Source organism: Ahaetulla prasina, chromosome 4 (assembly GCF_028640845.1).
Source record: "Ahaetulla prasina isolate Xishuangbanna chromosome 4, ASM2864084v1, whole genome shotgun sequence".
Classification (NCBI taxonomy): Eukaryota; Metazoa; Chordata; class Lepidosauria; order Squamata; family Colubridae; genus Ahaetulla; species Ahaetulla prasina.
Window position 1 is genome coordinate 46,001,331 of NC_080542.1, and position 24,294 is coordinate 46,025,624.

Genomic DNA, 24,294 nt, shown 5'->3' on the forward strand with positions numbered 1-24,294 from the left:
CCAGTTGCTTTAACATCTGTAGTCATGAAAACCTTTGAAAGGCTAATGCTTTCCTACTTGAAAACCATCACGGATCCGCTGTTAGACCCCTTGCAATTTGCAGGCAAATAGATCAACAGATGATGCTGTTAATATGGCTCTGCACTACATCCTACAACATCTTGAGTCTCCAAAGACCTATGCAAGGGTCCTTTTTGTAGACTTTAGTTCAGCATTCAATACCATCATTCCAGACACTCTTCTAACTAAGCTAAACCAGCTACAGGTACCGGAACAGACTTGTTAGTGGGTCACAAGCTTCCTAACAAACAGGAAGCAGCAGGTGAAGCTAAGCAAGATCACATCAAATACCTGTACAATTAGCACAGGGGCCCCCCAAGGCTGTGTGCTCTTCCCACTTCTCTCTGTATACCAATGACTGCATCTCCAAAGATCCATCTGTTAAGCTACTGAAGTTCGCAGATGACACAACAGTGATTGGTCTCATTTGAGACAATGACGAATCCGCATATAGACGAGAGGTCGAACGACTAGCCTTGTGGTGCAACCAAAACAATCTGGAACTGAACACACTCAAAACCGTAGAAATGGTGGTAGACTTTAGGAGAAACCCTTCCATACTTCCACCTCTCACAATACTAGACAACACAGTATCAACAGTAGAAACCTTCAAATTTCTAGGTTCTATCATATCGCAAGATCTAAAATGGACAGCTAACATCAAAAACATCATTAAAAAGGACAACAAAGAATGTTCTTTCTGCGCCAACTCAGTAAGCTCAAACTGCCCAAGGAGCTGCTGATTCAGTTCTACAGAGGAATTATTGAGTCTGTCATTTGCACCTCTATAACTGTCTGGTTCGGTTCTGCAACCCAACAAGAAAGACACAGACTTCAGAGGATAATTAGAACTGCAGAAAAAATAATTGCTACCAACCTGCCTTCCATTGAGGACCTGTATACTGCACGAATCAAGAAGAGGGCCATGAAAATATTTACAGATCCCTCACATCCAGGACATAAACTGTTTCAACTCCTACCCTCAAAATATAGAGCACTGCACATCAGAACAACTAGACACAGAAACGGTTTTTCCCCCGAAGGCCATCACTCTGCTAAACAAATAATTCCCTCAACACTGTCAGACTATTTACTGAATCTGCACTACTATTAATCGTTTCATAGTTCCCATCACCAATCTCTTTCCACTTATGACTGTATGACTGTAACTTTGTTGCTGGCAATCCTTATGATTTATATTGATATATTGACCATCATTTGTGTTGTAAATGTTGTACCTTGATGAACTTACCTTTTATGTACACTGAGAGCATATGCACCAAGACAAATTCCTTGTGTGTCCAATCACACTTGGCCAATAAAAAATTCTATTCTATTCTATTTCTATTTCTATTTCTATTTCTATTTCTATTTCTATTTCTATTTCTATTCTATTCTATTCTATTCTATTCTATTCTATTCTAGCTATTTTAACCAAATAGATTTTATGGATTTGTACAATACCGTAAACTAATTATACAGTTTGGGTTCACTCGATATGTTAGACAAAACTATGGTTGGCTAATTTGGGGTTCTGTGTTATTAAAGCAATCCTGAATTGGCCCACCAATTTCAACTTTCCAGTCTGTAAAGTTTGCTATTCTTTGCTTATAGCTGGGGTGGGGGGGGGAGTGTGAGAAATTATCAGTGTTTAATGATGCATTTGAACCAAATTTAATTCCTGGTCATTTTCTTGGCAACTGTATGGAAGTGCTTTGTCATGGCATTTTGCCAGGTAGTAGGTTGACTTCCCAATCATGGGAATGTTTAATGGTCCTCATTCAGTATTAACCCTGCTTAGTTTCAGGGTCCAGAAAGGGTCAGTAGTCAGATTTGGCTATTTTCAGCTACAACCTGAAATCTTCTTGCATGACCCAAATTCTGTAGGGATTTCATCGGAAGATAGAGAGAGCGAAAACAAAACTGAGTTGGAAGCAAAATGGTCGTTGGAGGGACAGAGGGAGATGTTAAAGGTGAATTGACAAAACAAACAGGGAAAAATGTAGCTAGCTATAAACCAGATGGGAAACTGGACCAATTTCCTTCCATTCTGGCTTCCAGGATGGGATAGCAGCAGGTGGACTCTAGAGGATCTTTGTAAGGAAGGTAAACTAGATGCGAGACCATTGACAGGCGCTTCCATCTTGCCCTCCCCTCCCCTCTCCGCCATCTGCTCGGCCCCACTTTGGCTCAAACCACACCCACCCCTTCTTCCTTCCCCTGGGGAACTGAAGGCAGCAGTCAGCCCTTGCCAGTTGCCAGGAAGCGCTCGTAGGCGGTGCCCTATGATTGGAACGCTGGGCTCATCCATCACGGCGGCGGCGGCGGCGGCGCGCGCGTAGGGGGCCCTGCTTGCTCATCTTAGCCGTCAGGAGGGGCCATGCCGAGGCTACGGGTTTGAGGAGGCTGGTGGTCGGCTCCTTGGGCAGGCGAAAGGCGACCTCAATCTTCCCTGGCTTTCACCATGAGTCCGGCGTGAGGTCAGCCGACAGCACAGGCGTCTCCATGGTGCAGGACAGCGGCATGTCACGCACACCTTACAGCTCCAGCCAAGACATCCAAATGGAGGTCTTAGACAACCCTGGCCTCCAGGTGCGTAACCGCCAGCCCGCTCTTCAGTCGGCTGCACCGGTCGGACGCCTTGCAGTCCATTGGGCGGAGGATAGCATGGCTGTGATGTGGGAAACTTTGGACGTGGAGATCGTGTCCGAAAGAAAGCAGGGGCGGGGAGAAAATCAGAAAAACCGCGGCGGCGGGAGAAGGAGGGAGTAGAGAGATCCAGTGGATGCGATCGTGGGGACCTTGCAAGACCCGACCCGGGTTGAGGCACCCACGTTCTGAGCTGAGTTATTTCCTCTCCACCTTTTCCCCAATCTAGCACGTAACTGAGAGAAATGTTTTTGCTGGAAGAGGATGGGGTGGTAGGGCACGTTGTCGGTTTCTGTCTCTCTTCCCTCTATTGCCTCTGATCTTGAACTGCCGGCCACCCAGGAAAGTCAGGCTCTTTGGGATGGGTGCTGAGATGCAATTCATTGAGTACGACAAAAGGGGTGCAAGGAGGGCTGACATGGGGGCTTCGCCTAGCCGTTCGGTCCGGTGAAAAGTGTTGCTCAGCTTCAGGCCCTTTTCTTCTCCTTTACGATCCTTAAATCTATCCACAGCCAACGGCGGGCGGCGGCACTTTCAGATCAGACTGAAAGTGGGAAATCGCCCTGTCTCAGTCCTTCAATTTCACAGGGATACATGATCTGGTGTTTGTGCCTTTTCATATTTTCTTAGCACTTCCTCTTCCTCCCCTCCCCAATATCCAATCGTCATACAAATTGGTTAAGAATAAGATGCTTTTGAGACTGGTAATAGGAGAAGCTCTTCAGGCTGATTCCAGGAAAGACTTTTTGAAGTGCATCAGCCCTTGATTACTAGTGCATCTTTCCAGATATGTCAGAATTTCCAGCCAGTTGAGATCAGGAAAGTGCCCTGGGAATTAAATGACCACTATTGTTTGCCACTGAAGTTCAGATGTTTCATCTGGCTCTTTTCTCAAATAGAAATCAAGACTCGTGGATTCAGGTTTGGTAATGATCTCCACAGTTTATGTGGGAAAATGTTTTTAGGGGACTCAATGAAGACAATTAATTATATATCTAGCTATTGAGAAAACCTGGGACTTGGTAATAAAGGTTTTTTCTCCTCCTACGCTTCTTCAGCCACTTCAACCAGGAAACTGATAAATCTAAGAACAAGTTTCAGATAGATAAGAATTGACAGAATGATGGAAATATCTTCGATCTTTCAGAATAGAAGATGCATAGATGAAATATGCTAATTTGGGGGAAATGATTTGATTGTTCAGTTCATCCTTTCAGATGTGTTAGACTTTGTTCCCATAATCTTCTACTCCTGTGTTTTAACTTTTCAAAGCAAGGAGTTTATATTCAACATCTCCTATATCCAACAGTTATAGCATAATGATACCATATTGACTATTGCTAAATGTTTGTTTAACTGCTAATTTTAGCTATAAGAGTTCCCGAAACAATATTTACTGGGTGGATTATTGGAAAATGGGTGGTGTTTTTATCTGCCAGACACTTTTTAAGGGATAAATTATTGACCCAGACTGGAAATAAGGGATTCTCAGAAACTGCTGTACAGTAGGGTTTTGATGAGCAAAAGAGAGGAGAGAAATATTGAATATTAATAAATCTAGACAGGGAGTGGGAGTTGGCAAATGCCAATGTACTCTTTATTGTGATGTATATGGATAATGAGAGAATAGAACTCAGTGGCAGAATATATTAGGAGAAGAGGTTGAGCTACATGAGTCCTTTGATATGATCCCAAGATAGAAAATATCAATTTTCTTGTGCTCTTTTATGAACATCAGAAGTTTTAAAACATTTCAAGATAAAGGTAGATCTTAGCGGGAGGAGAAGGAAGAGAGACAGAGAGAGATCAAGTTGATAAGGAAGTAGCATCTCCAATGTTCTCACTTGATGAAAGAATCAAATGGGATATAAGATGCTATTTTAGATTTTTCTGTGATGGATGAATGTGTGGTCCTTTGCAAAATGAACCTCATGCAGGTAGCCTCAAAAGCAATGCTAAATTCAATATATGTGAGGTGGTAGTGGGCTGTTTGGAGCTAAAACATCTTCTGGCAATTCTTTTGTCCTGCTCTTCATGGTCCTCCACGTGTTGGATCCTGACTGCGTATTGCAGCTATGAGTGACGCACGTGCCTGATTTAGAACAGGGAGAGGAAAAGCCTAAAAATACCAGCTTCATCTCTGCCTTCTTTTCTTGCCCTGCTTGGCCTTAGAACTACGAGAACCATGTCTGTGGGGGCCTAATAACAATGGGTTTCTCCTCAACCAGCTGTCCTCTCTCTCTGTCTCTCTAGAGACATGCTTGGGTAGCGTCTGGCTCATTCCTGGTGTGCTCCCCCTCCCTCCTTCTCAGGTTCAGTGCAAAGGGTTGATTCATGGGGGAGTGAACATTCTCCCTCGGGATATGGACGGAGGCATGATTCTTAGAAGCAGGTGAAGAAAAGAAGCTTAAATTGATATCCTCTCTCCTAAAAAAGGAAGTTGGTATTGCTAGCTTCTTATGAAAAGAAAAAGCCACAGGTTATAACTGTACTGGGTGTAAGAATTAACTGACCAGCAAATATATGTGGTGGGGGGGGGTAAGCAAGGTGTCTTTCTGCTTATGGTTACATGGGGGGGGGCATGGGGGAGGAAGAGGAGCTCTCTTTTCCATTTTACTTTTAGTAGAACTTCTTAATTTCCCTAAATGAAAATTTCACTAAATCCCTCTAACCTTTTTCTGCTCAATAATCTTCTGATTGGATTATGTCATTTATAGTGTAATATCGATCCTCAGAAAATTATTCACGATCCTCTCAGTAGGCTTTCCCACATCCCTGATAAATCAGCTTTGATATTCAATTTGGATGATCCAGACTGAATTTTTAAAAAGGCTCATGGTTAAAGAACATGGACGCTTGACAGTTCACAGTTTACCCTCTTAAACTGGATTAGGTATCTGGTTGATAAGATCTGAAAAACAATAAACTACCAATGTTTCTTTCTCAGCTTGGAAAAAAAAAGTGAGGAATGTTGGTTATGATAATTAGGCCAACTCTTCCTAACTTTTCCTAAAGAAGGTACTGGTGGAATTTTTTCCAAATCACTATATTCAGCAAGAACAAAAAGGACCAACAAAAAAAGTAAATATGATAATTGTAACCTTTACAATGAAGTCCCACCCTTTTGATGTGTTGCATACGAGGGTGACCAAAGTTTATAGTTCAATCAAGCCAATAAAGGATTCTCCCATTGCAGAATTCCTGATATAATGCATCTAAAAAGCATGTGTTTTTCTACAATAGTTCTTTTTCAAATTACAATGTATTGCAAAGCCATGGCATGTGAAACTGTTGGGCTCAAAGTTTTGGTTCTTGCTCCAGTGCTTGCTTGTGTGAATTTCGGGATCTGACCTGTATGTATCAAAACAAAAGCCATGAAATGGTGGTATACGCCATTAAGGTATTTACACTTCAGATACATTGTTTTGGGGTTTGTTTGCTTTTTTAATGGTCTCTGGCTTTTCATTTTTGCTTTACATGCAAAAGAGGTAGTAGCATTGTAACAGACCTTTACATAGCACAGTTTGTTTATGAGGGGATTGCCATGCTATTGGGGTTTGTGAATCATAACTTATGATTTAGTGTTTTTTTGTGAATCAGGTCACTGTGTCTTGTTCAAAAACAAGTGAATTTGGGTGAAACAATCAAATCTTTTCTGCAGCATGTAATGGCACCTGCAGCATTCTCTGAAGATCTCTAGCATGCTCGCTGAGGAATTCTGGGAGTTGAAATCCACACAACTTAGTTACCGCAGTTGAGAAACATTAATTTAAAGAATATGGAACGTGTTCTTCAACTGTCTGAAGATGGGGTTTATCTTATCTCTCTGCTGGATTAGAGTATAGCTTTACAGCGGCATTGTGTATATCCACACTTTTGGTCATCTACTTACCCAGGGGTGGGTTCTACTTATCCTTACTACTGGTTTGCATTGTGTGTGCGTACTCCACTCGTGCCCCTGCACACTCTTCTGCGCATTCACAGAAGCTTCTGCGCATGCACAGATCACTTTTGATGACATTTGGGTCAATAGGCAGAGCCTCCTGCCAATTTCTATAGAACCGGTACGAACCGGAGGCAACCCACCACTGCTACTTAGCTACTTGTGTATGATTTTCTGAATTCATGCTACTCATGTCCTTTCTATGTTTTTCCCATTAGGGGAAGTATAGCAAAAGGAAGAACCGCTTCAAACGCTCTGATGGCAGCACCTCTTCTGACACAACGTCAAACAGCTTCGTCAGGCAGGTAAGAGCAACCAAAAAAGAGAGCATGAATTATGCTTGAAAGGAAGATGAGCAGGAGACAACTACTAAATCCATGACTTAGAAATTAAAGGCTTGGATTGATGTCATACTAAACTGTAGTTTGCTGTTTTTCTGTCTTTCTTACTTGACTTCCACTCAGTTTTAGTCCTGTCAACTGCATGGACTAGTTCCTTGCATTTGTGAAATAATTTGCCACGGCTTATACTAGAACTCCTTGTCTCTAATCTGGTGCTTTTACACCAAACTGTTTAAATATGTATTCTTAAATTATAAACTTCATGCTTGGCCGTAAGGTGGTTGGTATATTCTGAGGTGAGCATATTTCTAAATTAAGTCATGGGGCTTTTCCTCACTTGCACCTAGCCACAGCACAAACAACTCTTAGCAACGTTTTTCTGCTATGTCCCCATGAGACTGCTTCCCCTCCAGGGGTGTTTGCAGGATGTGGTCAAAAAAGGCAAGATGGCAGTCACAACACTAATTAAAGATCCATCTGCTTTTTATGTACAACACAACATGGCCACCATCTTGACTTTTTTTGACTACACTCCTTGAAGATCCATCTGCCTAGCCCAACATGAACAAGCAAGTTTAGACTATTTTCAGCTATAGTAGTTTTTAATCCCCACCCCCTTTTTCAAGCATCCTCCAAGGGCACCTCAAGGAAAGTGAAGTAACCCAATGGCTGAAACAGAGGCAACAATGGCCGAATTAAAGGATCAACCATAGGGATAGCAAATATTATGCTGATAGAAAATGTTAACCTAGATTAGTTTTCTGCTGACTCGAAGGCAGGTGAACAGCCCTTCAACTCAACAATGGGGAAAGCCCATGGTTTAATATATTTTCAAAGTGTTTCCCAACCATGATGAGTTCCAGGTGAATAGTCTTCAGCTCCAAAATGCCACAGCCATAACCATTGATGAGAATTTGTAGATATCTAGTCTCCGGGAATGGGCCACTGGTGGAAACAATACTCTTCTTAACAATGTACTTTAATTTCAGAATTCACATATTTCCGAGCTTTCATTTCCACCCATCACAACTTTTTTATTGCAATGTTGCCATTTTCTTCACCTGTTGTACATGTGCAGCTCAAAGAACAACAAATAAAAGGGGAATTTCAGTGTGGGGAAGAAATTGGTTTCCTTCCCATATACACTTCAGTAATTTCTTCCTTGGTCTAGAGATTTTATGCTCCTCCACTTCATCTGTTTGCTGAACTTTTTATTTGTTTCCTTTTGTATTTCTCACCTGTTTTTAAAATATTGCCAATAAGTCAAAAGTCTCTAAAGTTTGGGGGGAAATAAAATGATGAGACATTTATTTCATCCTTTCTTTTTCATTTCCAAGATGTAAATCTACAATTTATTTTCCTACTCTTGTTCTCACTTCTTCTAAAAAGGTACCAGTTTTTTTTCCCATATACTATATTTCGTTTTGCAACTATAAGTCCATCCCTTTCCCCATGTGAAGCAATTAAGTGGCTGAAAAAAATCCCCATTGAAGATCAAAACTTGGTTTTTGTATTTGAGAACACTCTAAAGCAGGAGTGTCAAACTCATGTCGTCATGGTGGTGTCACGTGACGTATCAGAACTTCCCTCCCTTTGCTAAACTGGGCGTGGGTGAGGCCAGCATGTGACGCATCTGGCCCATGGGCCAGGAATTTGACAGCCCTGGTCTAAAGCATACTCCTAGGTCTCTTTTCATAAAGTGCTCTGAAAATAAAGCAGCAGCAGGTGGTAGTTGGGAATGTGAACTGTAATCTTCTATTTATGGACCTGGGAGAAAGCCACTCTGACTGAATAGCACTGATTCTTGAGGTTTGGATCTATGAAATGGAACGTTTCAAATGAAACAAATAAAACGTTAAAATGTTATTATATTTATGTAGTTATTTACCAAGCACATCTAAATTATATTAAAGTAACCAAAATATCTTTATAATCCCCAAGGCATGTCACAACCTTTGAGCACCTCTAATGTTTGGAAATTGAAAAGTGAAAAATTTGACATGCCCTAAACTGTCCCTTCTGTATATGAAGGATCTAAATGACCCAAGCAACAGAGACAGAGGGAAAAAGTATTCTGTGTTGAGGTGATGAACAAAGAGTTGGGTCGTACATGATGATAAACCAAATGCAGTTATCTGCTGAGTTCCTAAACTATGCTGGAGAGGAGACATGTTTCAAGGTTTTCAGGATGAAACTTTGTTAAGCCTGCTATAGGACATGCTGTAATTCTAATATGCTTTCTACCTTAAAACAGTGAAAAATATCACAATTTTGAAGCAGTAGCAGCAAGACATTCTGTGGTATGAAGAAACTTCAGTGGGTTGACTATAAATTTGCCACCCAAGTATTATGGCAAGCTTCCATTGGTTTATCAAAATAGGACGTTCGTACTTCCGGAGATCACATCAATATTTAAAAGATGTTTGTGAGGAATGGGTTCCTGTTATTCTTGAAAATGTGAGGACTTTGTGTTTCAGATGATAAAAATTAAGGCCAATAATGTAATTTATATAACACAAGTTACTACAGAATTTTTTCTAATGCAAGGGAACTCCATTCAGTTGAGCTCTGGAACATCTAGATTTCTAAGATGTCAGTGTCATCAATTTCTTTCACCTTGTACAAAATAGGCTACTGATTTAGGAGCTTTAATAAATTTCTACAAAACCTCCCACCACAATAACACTTCAAAACTACAATATCACCTGGATCAGATAGTCCAAAATACTAAATCCTTGAGTTGGCTAATCTGCCAAGCAGGGGTGAAATGCTACTGGTTCACATCAGTTCAGGCAAACAGGTAGTGGTAAAAACTACCGGTTCAGATTAACTGGTAGTAAAAAAAAGCTACTGGTTCATCCGAACCGTTAGTTAAAAAAAGCTACCGGTTTGTCTGAACTGGTATTTCCAACGAATTCTATGTTTTTTATGAGAGTTGTTTTTTATGGATAAAATGTCATAATTTGATTTGCAACCCAATATTTTTCATGCATACATTGTGGCATTAATTGTATGCATCTAAAGTGATTCTCCCATAAATCTCAATATTTCCCAGTATTAAAGGAATAAAACAGCTTTTAAGATGAATCCAAAGAGGAATTTCTGAATTTCCAGTTCCTTATTCAAACCAGCATTTGAGCCTAAAATAAGTATTCAACAATAATCCTGAAAAAGTATGGAAAATTAATTTCTAAATAGATCATTGCAATTTTAATAATTAAATATCACAGCATGTTTTGCCAAATAAATGTATTTAATGATCTACATATTTGCTTAAAGTAATTTAATGGAATAAAAATAGGAATTTCCAAATAGAAATCAGCCTTGGAGCTAAATTTTTCTGAATCATATTTATCTCAGTCCACATACTCAAAACAATTACAAACTCTCTATCTAGATTTTATTTATTTGTATCAAGGTAGAGGATAAATTAAAATATACTAACAGTGAGAATTTACAAAGAAAATTTATTCCAAGGCAAACAAAGGAATCAATACACAACCTAGAGACTTACGGTAGTCCAGTTTATCAGAAGGAATGTGGCAGTTAAGAAGCAAAAAGAAAATTGTCTTCCAAAACTGGAACTGGGGGTGTTCCTTGGAACCCTGACAGAATGATGTGACTGAATGAATAAATATTGATTAATGATTGAGTACGTGCATCAAGTCATTTTAAACTTCTAGCCAGCACAACAGAATAGATTTTCTCCATATGTTATGGATAGATTTTCTTTACACATTATAGATAGATAATCTTCATATGTTACAAACATTTGTGATGTCAAACTCCATATGGTATGTATAATATCACACCCATGCATGAATTTTTTGATATATAAATATAAAGCAAAATCTTATATTCTATCAATCCACTCCTTGTGTAAGTGGGAAGTCCTTTAAGACTTTCAGAAGTCATACTAACACTTGGGAGAAGTTTTAAAACAAGATGTAAATAAAAGAGAAAGAGAGCATCTTTGATGATAATTCACAACCAGCCAGGCAAAGGTGGTAGCGTCAAAATGAGCAAGATGGTGGATAGAGCTTGTGATTCAAGCCCCACTCCTTTTATACTTGGAAGTGGCATTGACATACATCTAAAACAAACAGAGTCTGCATCGCAGTGCTCTGTCAGCCATCTTATTGATTTTGATCCTTCTAGGCAACCCTAACCACAACCACACAAATGCATCTAAGAAAAAGACACACTTTTAATAATAATTTTTATTAGAGAGGTGATTTTTTCCAATCTTTTTTAACATCTGTATGAGGCCTAAGGGTGAGCTCATCCATCACCATGGAGTGGGATATCATCAGTATTCTAATTATATTATACATCTTTCCCCCTGGTGAATTAAGCAGTGTCAGGCCTGTCTTATTCTGGTACCTGGAACAAGAACAGACTTCAGCTGCCATCTTTAGGGCTGGATGCATTACCCCAGACCAGTTTTGTCAGCTGCGGAATTCTGGGAGTTGAAGTCCACAAGTCTTTAAGTTGCCAAGTTTGGACACACTTGTCCCAGACAGACCCAGAGTGCAACCTGGGAGTCCTCTAGATTCTCAACTTCTAATATGAACAACAGGCAGTCATGGCTGGGAGGGCCCTCACATAGCTTCATCTTGGGTGCAGTTGTGTCTGTTCCTGGATCAGCAAGTCATTCTTATAGTTACTCATGTCCTAGGGGCCTACAGATTACTGCAATGCATTCTAAATGGGGCTGGCCTTGAAGATTATCTAGAAGCATCAACTGATACAGAACACAGCAGTGTGGACATGCACATGCATTCGTAGACTAGCATATGTTACATCTTTGTTCTGCAAGCTGCATTGGTTGCCAGTTTACTTTCATGTCCAATTCAAGGTGCTAATTTTAACCTTTGATGCCCCTCATGGCACAGGACCAGACTATCTGAAGGATAGCTTCTCCCTGATTATGTCAGCCTATCCCACTTTACCTTCAAATGCTTTTGATCTCCTAAAAGGCCCTCAAGATCTGGTTATGTACCCAGGCCTGGGGTTCCTATAGAACTGGAGATTTGTCTTGATAGTCCACTGTTGAGAAGTCAATTTTTTTATTCCCCTTCATTTATGTTTCTGTTTATGGGTTTTTAGAAATATTATTAATTTTGTATTTTATTTGCTGTTTTTATACGTTTTGATTTATCTTTGGATGTGTACTGCCCAATCACCTTTGGTGAGATGGGCAGCTTTATAAATTTATTAATCACTTAATAAATAAATGTTGTGATTTGTGGGTTAAATAAATCATATTAAACCAAAGGACAACGTTTTGGAGAAACCAAAAGTAAAGCACCTAAGAAACATCCTAAACAATATAACGACCGTTTTCAGTTTTCAAAGAAATTACAATTGCTGCATTTTACTTATTTTTAATTAAAGTAAAAATATCAATTATAGATCCAATAATGTCAGAATTTTATAAGCCCATATAAATCCATACCAAATGAGATATTTAACAGTCAGAAATTCAGCTACTGTTGCTAAATTAAGCTAGATGTTTAACGGGTTTGGCATTTTTGTCAACCTGTCCAGTCCTTTCCAAGGACTTGGGATATGGCGATGTTGTTGTTTATTAATATTAAAATAATTATTGCAGGATATAAGCTGCTCTAAGCAAATCTATCTTTTTATTATTATGGTTGGCCATATAGTCAACCAGATATTTAAATATTGCTTAATGCTGTCTTTTTTTTAAACTAAATGTTGCTTCTTTTATAATAAGCATATGCAATAATACAACCTCAGGTGAATGCTTTGGCAGTATCCCACAAAATGACATAATCCAGTCCCTATATTTATTTAATATATATCATTTTATAAAGCTATATTTAAGGGCCACTTAAAATTTTTTTTATTTTTCATCAAACTTTGTAATAAACATCACAAGGGCATGATCTAAAATAGCAACAGCATTTTTATTACATGTATCAGCTTAAGAAACCAACATATGAGATATAAGGGATTAATCTATATGGAAATAGTATATACATACCTAAGGGAAAATGTATGTACATGGTGGGAAATGTGTTAACTAAAGGGAAGGATTAATTTAATATGAGGTAGCCATTCAATTGAATTCATATATATGGAAAAATATGAGAAAGCTCACAATATGTGGCAGAGATTCTTCAGCTGTATGGAAAGAAAAAACTTCTATCTAGCTCTTTTAGCAAAGCTAATGCTTCATATTTTAGAGTTCTACAAAAAAGAATTAGTTGTTTTTTCTTTGCTTGCTCAGAATCCCCACAATAAACATATTGGCCTGATGGGAATATGCTTCCAGAGACAATAACTTATTCTGAAATAATTTATTAGCCTTCAATAAACTAGTTATAGATTTACCTCCTCTGTGTTTTCCAGGTGAGATAACTTTATTCTCAGTCATGTCCAAACTTGAGTGTAAAATATTTACAGTGTTATAATAGCTTTTATCTCCTCACCCATCTAAAATAATGTAGCCATTGTAATATTCACCAATATCATTGTTGTCCTATAGGAGAAGATGAGATTGATATTTTCTTGAGCACTTGCTAAACAAGCCACAAACAAAGCCTATATGATAATCAGAGCAGAACATAATTATCTAATTCTGATTTTGAAGAATGCCTACTTGTCAAAATACGCTAACATCTTGGCTAAATGTTACCTGCTTCTTAGAAGGTATGAATATACACAGAAAGTTGGTTCACTAAGCAAACCATAACTTCATTAAGCAAGCCTGTTTGTGTATAACACAAAACTGTAAATCAGGATTTGCAATCCATAGTGATGCTGTCAAGCCTAGATAAATCACATTATAGTACTGCTTTGTATGATTTAAGCATTTTTTAATTTTTTGACAAGTGATGGTGGTTGTTTACACTCTCCAAGTTATCATCTGAGATCAAAGAACCAGCATTTGCACTTCCCCACTACAATATTTTTGTTGTTCATGTTTGTCTGTTTCAGCTGCTTTGTCAGTTTCTTGCCTTAGCAAATAAAAAATAAACAGAAAACATTTCTTCCATTGCACAGGGAGGCAATGAGGTTGCTATAGCAATTCTCATCTGCTGAGTGTCTGGGAGGACAGAAGTGAAGCATCTATCAAAGCATTTATAAACCAAATAGGAGAAACATATTTTAATTTAGATATAGTCCTGGCTCTGGAATAGAAATTGCCTGGGTCACCCTGAGAAGGTCTCTGTTTATGAAGACAGAGACAATGCATAAAAGAATGCAATGTTGTGGATAGGACTAAAATAAAATAAATAGAATAATAACAAATTGTAACCTGACCTATTCTAAACATTTTGAATGGAGAGCCATGTTAAAATCAGGAAACATGGACAAGTACTGAAAAAATCAATTGATCATTTGTCCACCAAAAGTTAATTTAAATGTATCCACTTCAGAAAATTGGCTCAAAAATTCTCTGAAAACAATTATACCCTGCCCATGATTTTTTTAAAGGTTACAAGTAAAAGAATAATAAATCTAATTTATTGGAAAAATATCAAACGAAGGCTGCTGCTAATAGCAACTAATTCAGCAATTTGGATGGAATTTTGTCTCATTGGTTCATGAGAGGAGAGCAGCTGTGGCCCTCCAGTCTCCATCTCCCATCAGCCCAGATTCCTGGCTATATTGGTTGGGACTGGTAAAAGTTGGAGACCAATAGCCTTCTTTTAGAGGGCCACCAATTCTTTAATTTTGCTTGTAAAGGGACACCAATTCTCCAATCTTGCTCCATTCATCTGTTTGATGAATGAAAGCAGGAATATGCTGTATTTAATATAAGTCCAACATAGCTGTTTTAAAATGAGATCAAGTGAGAAAAATAGAGGGAAGTAGAATTTTGAGCATCTGGTTTCTTCAGTTTGTTTTTTACTGGGTTGTGTATTCTATAAGTCAACATTGTACATTTGATATTATAAGCCTCTGTACGCCACTTAGACATACATCATGCACATGAACTTTGTTTTGAATGTGTGAATGGAAAAAAACAAAGAAATGGAAGAAGAGTGTGAGGGAGAGCATCAGTGACCTAGACTTGCATTGCCATAGTGATGACGAAGGAGGCAGTTGCTATGGAGGAGATCCCTAAGCGATCCTTCAGCACAGCACCAGCACACATTTAAAGGCTGTCATGCTATGCAAGCCCTTCATTTACAGCAGAGGTCCTTTCTGGTACAGAGTATCACAATGAGTCCAGGCTTAGAGAACTGGACACAAATCATGGCAAAAAGTTATTTTAGAATCTTAGCAAGGGGCTGTTAGTGTTAGAGCGAGCAGTTTGAATAAGGGAAGCTCAAGCTGGTTTGGAGAAAAATTACAAATTTCTTGTCTGAAAAACGTGCAGCAGGAGAAACCAAATGTCCTCTCTTGGTCGGGGGAGGGGGGATTGTGTAAACCTGGATCCCAAATTAACAATTCAGACCTCAACAGTACAGTCTACAAAAGGGAAGGGTTCTTCTTCCCCCATCCCAACCCTCCCTTACATATCTTGTTGATTGTAGACTGTGGGGAAGTAATTGGGAGAACAATGTGTGGAGTCAGAAGAGGGATGCAAAACATATTGTTTCCTGATTGCTTATTTGTACCTTATGACTGTCATTAAGTGTTGTACCTTATGATTCTTGATGAAGGTATCTTTTCTTTTATGTACACTGAGAGCATATGCACCAAGACAAATTTCTTGTGTGTCCAATTACACTTGGCCAATAAAAAATTCTATTCTATCCTATCCTATCCTATCCTATCCTATCCTATCCTATCCTATCCTATCCTATCCTATCCTATCCTATGATATTAAGGAGATTTGGGTTTAAACAGGTTTAGACACATCATTATTATTATTTCTTCTTCATGATACCCTCAGGCTAGTAGATTGCATGAACACAACCAGGTTTATTTATGAGTTATGGTTAGTATGTTGTTTAAACTCAGCCAAACATAGGTTATTCAATAAGTAAATCACAACTTAATGCAGATATGTACATCTGTGGATTCCCTTTCAGTTTTTCAGATCTTTGTATCCTCAGAGCCCTGCTCTGACCACGATAACTAAAAAACCAGACTGACAGTTTCTGCCTATTTCTGGACGAAACAGATAGAGATTATAATTAATTGTACATATACACACAGAGAGAAATATGCACACAAATACACATGCATGCGCATATAATATTACTCATGAAAAATATTTTAAATAAAACAATGTACTGTAAATCCTGAAATAGGCATAGCAATGTAATTGTAAAAAAACCTTAAAAATCTCCTCACTATCGTATCTGCTTACACGATACCTCCATCTACTTTGAAGCTTACAGCCACACCCTGGACCAGGTCATGAGCTACCCAGAGCAATTTATTGTGTGAATATATTCACTGTGTGTATTATGTGTTCAGATTTATTTTTCAGCAAAATTCCCTACAGCACCGGTAATTATAGCTATGGTAAGAATGTGTGCTGCTCTTGGCTCCTTGTCAGAAAATTTGGATGCCATGTAATTATATGGATAAAAATTTGAAATAGAGATTCAGTCATTTACAGGAAAAGGGTCAAGGAAGCAGTGTTTGTAAGATGCAGAATTACCAGCATCAACAAAATCTTAGGGGAGTCTATGACATTAAGAAATGTCATACAAAGGTTAAATCATTTTTAAATGTTTGTAAGGACAATGATAGCAGAAGGCCTTGTACTCATAGAGAAAAGCATAACACTGTTGGAATGTATATGTGAGTCCTTAATATACACACATTTTCTATATTAATGTTCAACCAACTCATTTTATTCCACAGATAAGGTACAGAAGACTCCTAATTCTTCATTCAATTACATTTGTCTTTAACGGTGTTTTTAATGCAACTGTTAAAGCAGTTGCATCATATTTTAGATTTGAAGTTGCGTCGTATTTTAGGCCTGCAAGAAGACATGTGTCCATTAAAGAATAACAGACGTACTGTCCCTGTATTCGTGCAAGATCCAGAGAACTAATTCTGAATTATTTTCACTGAGTGCATAGCTAATGGATTAGATTAAGGAAAACCCAAATCCTCCCACCACACCCTGCTTGGGAAGATGTTTTCTCAGGGTAATTGTGACATTTGGTCCCACTATTTCAGAAAACAGAAATTCTTAAATTCCAGGACTCATTATAATACTAAATTCCAATTCCCACCCCCCAAAAATAAAGTTGTTGTAATACTGAATGCAGAGAGCACTGGCTATTATATAAACCCAACCCGGCCATTTTAATTTGTAAACCATGATTTATAATATAGGAATTGTGGAATCAAATGACTTGTAGTTTATCCAATAAACCAACATTAAGTAAACCAATTGATTTGTAATATAATGGGTCGACATGGAAGCAAATTAGACAATCAGCTATAATACAGTATAAGCAAACATACTGGAAGATATACTTGGATATACTTCATCACTTGGAAGAAAAAAAGAATGAGGGGGTTGCTTCTGTCACTATTTTAGAGGAGAAGTAGAGTGTACAAGTTCATTTTTTGGTAGAGAGCCTTTAGCTCTCCATCAAGGGGGCAGGCATAGCCGCAAAGACAAGAAGCAGGGAGAACGGAAAATAAATATCCCATTGCTTCTATTGTTTGATTAGGTTCTTATTAATTGCCCAGTATTTCCCACAATGGGGGGTGGTGTAAAATATATTCTTATCTCAGAGCTTCCCCCACCTATTCTGCCTTCTCCCCCAAAAGCTGATCTTTTCTTAGAGTCTTTTATTACTACCTGCTAGCTCATTCTTTGTCTCTTTCAAGTACATCCAATAGTGCATTTAGAAAGCTTAGAGGTTAAAATGACTTAATTCACTGGAAGAAGGATTAGCATGGATCACATTGATTTGAACTGTTATGTTGGTGCACAGTTTGAATCATCCTTTTTAGGCTAATAAAAAACCTCCAGGTATGAGCATGGTAGATAAATTACTGCTTTATATAAAGTGGGCTACCTGAGAAAGAGATCTTAAATGCATGGGAATAAGATCCTTGAAAACTGAATTATTCATTCCAATTGGGATTGGAATGCTGGATTTAAAAACAATTAAGGAGTACTCCATATAGGAATTTGGCATTTATTCACACAGTAGTATCATAAATGGAGCCCATTTTCTTTCACTTTGGCTGAAGATGGAACTCCATGGAACATTGAGGTTACCGCCATAGATAGTAATTTTCATTAGCATTTTCTCCTGGATTCCACCCTCCCTGTAGTTGGAAAATCTCTGGAACACTATGTGAATCTTATTTTCTTGCACAGACTTGTTTTCTTCCTTTTTTGTTACAAAACCAAACTTGCTGGAGTACTGGCAGCCTGCCAGTGTCAGTGCTTCCCTGTTGATCAGTTGGAAGAATGTTAGTCTGCTCAGGAAGAATTCTCAATAACTGGGCAGATATTCACATTATAGCATAATCTGTTTTTTGGGTGGCTGGAAGAGTTTAACAGAAACTTTATGGACTTGTAGAAGTCCTCTATCTGGAATTGGCTTCAAATGACCTTTTCAAAATCTTCATTATATTTATTTATTTATTAATCAAGTTTGTATGGCTGCCCATCTCATGGAAAATACTGAGAAAAAAAATAATGCATAGAGGGATACTAAATAATAAAGGAGTGACCTCATGAGATCACTGTCTCCTGGAGGTCCGAGGTCTGCTGGCATAACCAGGTCTTGAGAGACCTTAGGAAGGTTAGGACTGATTAGACCTACTTTACCTCAGGGAAGAGAATATTTTAAAATACAGACACCACAGCAGAAAAGGCTCACTGCATTGGGCCCACTAAATATAGCATTATCAACATTGAAACTAGTAACATATCAATTCTATGAGATCTGATGCATGAAATTAGGGAAAGGCACATGAAATTAGGGAAAGGCGGTCCCTCAAATAACCCAGTCCCATACCGTGTAAGGCCTTAAAAGTCAATCCCAGTACCTTGAATTGCATCTGGAAAAAAACTGGCAGCAGATGAGCTTGTGCAGCAGAGGTATAATATGTGCTCTACCAGAAACACACATAACTTCTTGCCCTATTGCATTTTGCATCGGCTTAAACTTCTGCATACATTTCCAGGGAGGGAAGCCACATGTCTTATGGGCAAAACATTGGTAGAAGATTCTTCAAGGAAGAAGAACTTCTTCAATGATTTCTTAATGACAAACGTCCTCCTTTGTGATCATAGTAGCGTCATTGCTGAAAAACCCCCAAAAGATAATGGTGTGGTGGCAACTCCAGACAAAAACAGGGATATTCTTATCTTGCCTCAAATTCTCCTATTCCTTGGAATAATTATAAAATATATAATTGGGTATGCATATGTGTATACATATATGTAGTCTAATCCTATAATACATACCACTGGATTTCCATATTCTCCACAAGATGATGCTCTTTCCTTCTTTCTAAATTACCCCTCATTTCAGACTGGGCATCAGCTAGAATGACTTTGGCCTAGCCTCACACACACACACACACACACACACACACACTTGCTGGGATGTCCAGTCCCTAGTCTAAATATACCACAGCTGTTTGCTAATGTAGCAGAATGTTTGTAACCTGAGAGCCCAGGAATCAGGCAGAGCCACCTCTGTCCACATATCACCAGGCCTAGGCAGCATGGAGACGCCCAGCAGCAAAGACCCCAGACCCGTTTTGGTGAGCACTTCTGTCTCTTAGCCTTACCTGGCCTCATGGGAAAACACCCCTTTTCCATAGCCTTCCATTCCCCCCTGTCATTAATGTGGCCCCCAACCTGAATTTGGGTTTTTAAGCTCAGAATAGACCCTACTAGTACCCTCCTAGCCATTTTAATGCCACAGTACTAGAAAATCTGTTCAATCCAAATTCTTTCCTTCCTTCCCCATCTTTTCATTTCTCTTTTACCCCCAGAAAAACTGTCCCATTACCTGTTCTACTCTAATCTCCCCCTTACAAAGCAAATGTACTGTGACAGCCTTTTATTTTATTTTCCTTCTTCTACTTAGCAGCCTTTCCAAATATAATTTGCAATATTACAGTTCGGTCTGACTATTCGGTCAGCCAACCCCTAAATCTTGATTGTTTGGGAGCTAGAAGTAAATCTCTGCCAACTTTTTACATCTTGGAAATGATTCTGCTTGGTTGCGGAAGGGGTGTGAAATGCTTTATAAAAAATAGCGGTTTGAAGTAAATAAACGAACACTGAAGTTTTCAGGCTAATAGGATTTTTCTTTCCAAGTTTCTTTTGTGATATGTTATATAGGATTGTATCCTAATCTGGAAAGTTGCTTGTTGTTCTTTCCCATATTGTAAGATAAGATCTTATAAATTCTTATGAAATCTTGCAAGGTCCATGTTCATTACATGTAAGCTAGTACTTTTAACACTTGCATATGCAGTCATCACGACTAAAGGGATTCATTCTTTCACTGTTTATTGGAATGACTAGAATCATTTTTATTTGAGTGTTATGATGGTATAGTGATGATTGTAAACTCATATAGCTATAAATAGAGTGTCAGGTGATAGCTTCACATTAATTGAATTTAGAATAAAAGAGTGTGATTGTATTCAAATGTCATCTGCCTTTTAAATTCAATTCATTGTTTTTCCACCACTTTTTTCCTGACAATTTTGGCTAGATCAACTTTTTCTAATCTGATGTTTTCCAGATATGGCTACACTCCTTAGAAATGCCCAGTAGATAGTCCCAATTGATGAGAAGGAGGGCTAAGCTGGTGTGTATGTGTGTGTGTGTGTATGGGGGATCATCTGCTTCTGCTTCTTTTATGTACACTGAGAGCGTATGCACCAAGACAAATCCTTGTGTGTCCAATCACACTTGGCCAATAAAAAAATCTATTCTATTCTATTCTTTTCTCAAAAAGCAAGTCTTAAAACTTGCACATTATTAATTAGTGGCTACTTTCTTTCTTTCTGCTGACCCTAGATTAAAGTGACCAGATTTCAGCGATGGCAAAGCGGGACACCATTGACGGGGGTGGTGGTGAGGGGGGGGCTGCGCATATGCACTGACTCTCGCCACCTGGCTGAAGGAGGAGGAGCAGCTGCTGCTTCTTGGCTCTTCCAGGCAGGCTCGGCTCTCCTCTCAGCTCTCCCCGGCTCTCCTCTCGGCTCTTCCAGGCAGCGGGCGATCTCGTGCCCCCTTTTCCACCACTCCCCCTTCTCCGCCTCCTCCTCCTCCTCTTGTGTTGCCGCCTCCCATTTTCAGAATGGGTGTGGAAAAAAAATCGGGACTTTTTTGAAATGCTGCGGGACGCGGGACAAAGTATTAAAAAGCAGGACTGTCCCGCCAAAAGCGGGACGTCTGGTCACTATACCCTAGATTGCCAGGACCAGTACATCAAAACTGACTTTGAGGTGAAGGTAGACCTGGTAGAAGGGAAATGTATGTCTTCTATGGATCGGATAAAATACGTGTTTCTCTATAGGGACATATATAGTAATCCCTCAGCAATGTCCATCTCAGGATTAGAGGATATTCTTGGCATCAATATGCCAAGTCCCCAGCTTTAATTCTTGGTATGTGGAAAAAACTTTCTACCTGAAACCCTACTGTGACATGACCGATCGAGGTAAAATCAAGACTGGGCTAAATGAGGCAGCCTGATGTAGCATAAAGTAGCTTTCTAAGCAGAAGTTTTATTATGCAGTTTAACATATCCCTCAAAAGTATAGCAGGACTGATTTCCAGATAAATGGGAATAGGGTTGCATGTAACAAGGCTGTGATAGCAAAATGACAAAACTCATGTTCATTTTTATTTTGCAAGAATATCATCCATATAGAGAAAAAAAAACCTCTAAGAAAAGTATTGCAAAATTTGTCTGATTGATAAATTCCACTTTTCTCTTTGAAATTAAAATTACCACACAGATTTATTTCTCTCCAAAGATTAGTTGGACAATAAGACTTTGAAGAGGGATCAGTAATTTGGATTTAGAATTAAAAAAACAATTAGAAAATTAGAATTTAGGGTTCAGTTCAAAAATAAAACCACAGATTTATTTCAGAGAAGTTTTCAACTTTTAGATATGGCTATGGAAAATAAATAAAATAAATAAATATGATAAATATTTATAATAATAAATAAAATGAAATAACCTTCTTTGAGACCTTAGATTAGGTGGGAAACAAATCTTAAATATACAGATTTTGGATATATTTGTTTTCGTAGGTTTTCACGGGTATAGGTATGTAGGTCTTGGCATATTCGGGTCTTTTCCCGTGTAAGGTTGAGAGTATCTTGGCAACGTTTTAACAAGGTCTCACTCATCATCTTCAGGTTGGTGCTTACGGCTTTGTGCTTGTGCGAGCACAAAGCTGAAAGCACCAGCCTGAAGATGATGAGTGAGACCTTGTTTAGCTTAGTGCATTATGTAAATTCATCCCTTGCCGTTTTAAACTAGGATCTATGGGTTGGTATGCTATGTAAATCCCAATCCTTGTGGTTTATTCAGCAAAACTATGACTAAACAAATACATTGATGTGGGTATTCAACTAGTATTGGGAATTCTGGTTGAGTACTTACATCACTGTATTTGGTTAATCATGATTTTTCTGAATAAACCGCAAGGATTGGGATTCACATTTTTGCTTGTTTTAATAATATAAAATAATGGTTTATGACGTGAACAAATCCTCTTGCCACTTGCCACAAGCCAAGTTTTTGTCACTTTTGCCACTGGTCAATTTTATGTTCCAAAACATCTCCATCACAGATTATTCACCCTTAATGTCTACACTGGTTTTAAACAATGAGGCTCTTATGCATACATATTACAGATAAACTAAACCACATACCGGCTTTGCTAATGAACAACACATAAACGAATAAGCCATTTGCATCTCAGAAGAACGTCATCAGCACTTGGCTCTTTCGAACATCAGTCTGTAGATCTCATGCATTGGAAGCTAAGACGCTGTTGAGCCAGCAAGACTCTTGCCCAGATTTCTCCTTTTTATCTCTCTTCCAAGTGGGAGAAGGACAGCCGGTGCCACTGGCTGGATTTGCCGTTCTTGCCTATTTGCAGTTTTGTGCTTCTGGAAGTGTTGGGCTGTGGCTTCAGCTTCCAAGCCAGTGCCTCTGTGCATGCTTTTGAGCACAGGGAGGAGCGTTTGTGCTGTACCCTGTAGGCCTGAGCTGCCACCTGCCAGGATGTACCTGTATGAATGGGATGATGATTCAGAGGCGGTGAGTAATTGCATATGCCAATTTCAGTACCTTGCATTGCTTATGTCTGCCAAATTACTGTGGCGCATCTGAAAACATCAGAGCTCAGATTTTATCTTTTTTTTTTTTTTTTGCTTCCCTCTGTTCTGTCAGGGTTCTAATCTGCATCTCTTTCCTTTCTGATCTTTTTCTTTCAACCTTCCTTGTCCAGGGAAATTGTCCATTTTTAAACAGGTCAAAAAGTTGCTAAAAGAAACATAACTTGAAGACCCATTCTCAAATCAGATAAAGTTATTGAGTTGGGACAGATCTTGACAGGACCTTTGGGGAGGTCAGTCAGTACTACTTGACATTCATTTCCAGCTCAGGAATATTCTGATTCTGGTTTTTTTTTTCTTTTTGTAGTGGTAGGGGTTGGTAGGATAACTCCATCTTCCCCCAAATGTCCTTTTCACAAAGAGAAGATTTCACATATAACAAGCTTAGTATTTTTTAAATGGATTTTTCTAGTTTCTATATTGCCACTCTTTATAGTATACTTGTTACTTAAAACATGATTTTGTTTTTGTTTATTTCTGTGCCTAAATCTGCCCAACTCTATCTTCTGTTGTATACCACATGTTGGTACATCAGGCTGAGATGCGGCTTAATACCCACATGGAATGTAGGCCAATTGCAGCTGTGCCGTTTGTGCATTTTGTGGGCATAGAAACTACCTCGGTATCTAGGTATCTCTGGATTAAAAAGGCCGCTACCATGTGAATTTTCAGTCTTTAAATTGAAGCAGAAATCAAGTTTTACTGTGTGTACCTAGGAAGAGTCAAAAGGAAGGGCAAGGTTTTTCCCCCTCAATTTTTCCTATTCTGAACTCCCCTGTGACTCTCTTTTTGTGAATCCCACCATATCTTTTCACTTTGCAAGACATCAGCTTTTTACTTCCAGCTTTTTGGGCAAATTCAGCTGTCCAGTCTTCTTCTCCTAAAAGGAAATAGCTGCACTCCTTTAGCTTGCAGAATGGCCTGCTTTTTGCAATTACACAATCAGCTAGACAAGCCTTTTGGTCTTCATGTAGCTTCTGTTTTTGGTGGGAACCTCCCTT

The 24,294-nt window shown here is 38.8% G+C and overlaps 1 protein-coding gene across 4 annotated transcripts in view; it reads left to right on the forward strand.

Moving 5' to 3' along the window:
* Positions 1 to 2,366: 2,366 nt before the first annotated feature.
* Positions 2,367 to 24,294, forward strand: part of CACNB1 (calcium voltage-gated channel auxiliary subunit beta 1) — a 101,659-nt gene continuing 79,731 nt past the window's right edge. The window contains exons 1-2 of one of the 4 annotated variants that reach the window (XM_058179666.1): positions 2,367 to 2,652; positions 6,871 to 6,957. In XM_058179666.1, coding sequence (XP_058035649.1) covers positions 2,566 to 2,652; positions 6,871 to 6,957 — 174 coding nt within the window. In that variant the 5' untranslated portion in view covers positions 2,367 to 2,565. Of the gene's footprint in view, positions 2,653 to 6,870; positions 6,958 to 19,572; positions 19,678 to 24,294 lie in introns of those variants that run through there. The other 3 variants (XM_058179669.1, XM_058179670.1, XM_058179667.1) reach the window with 3 other exon arrangements.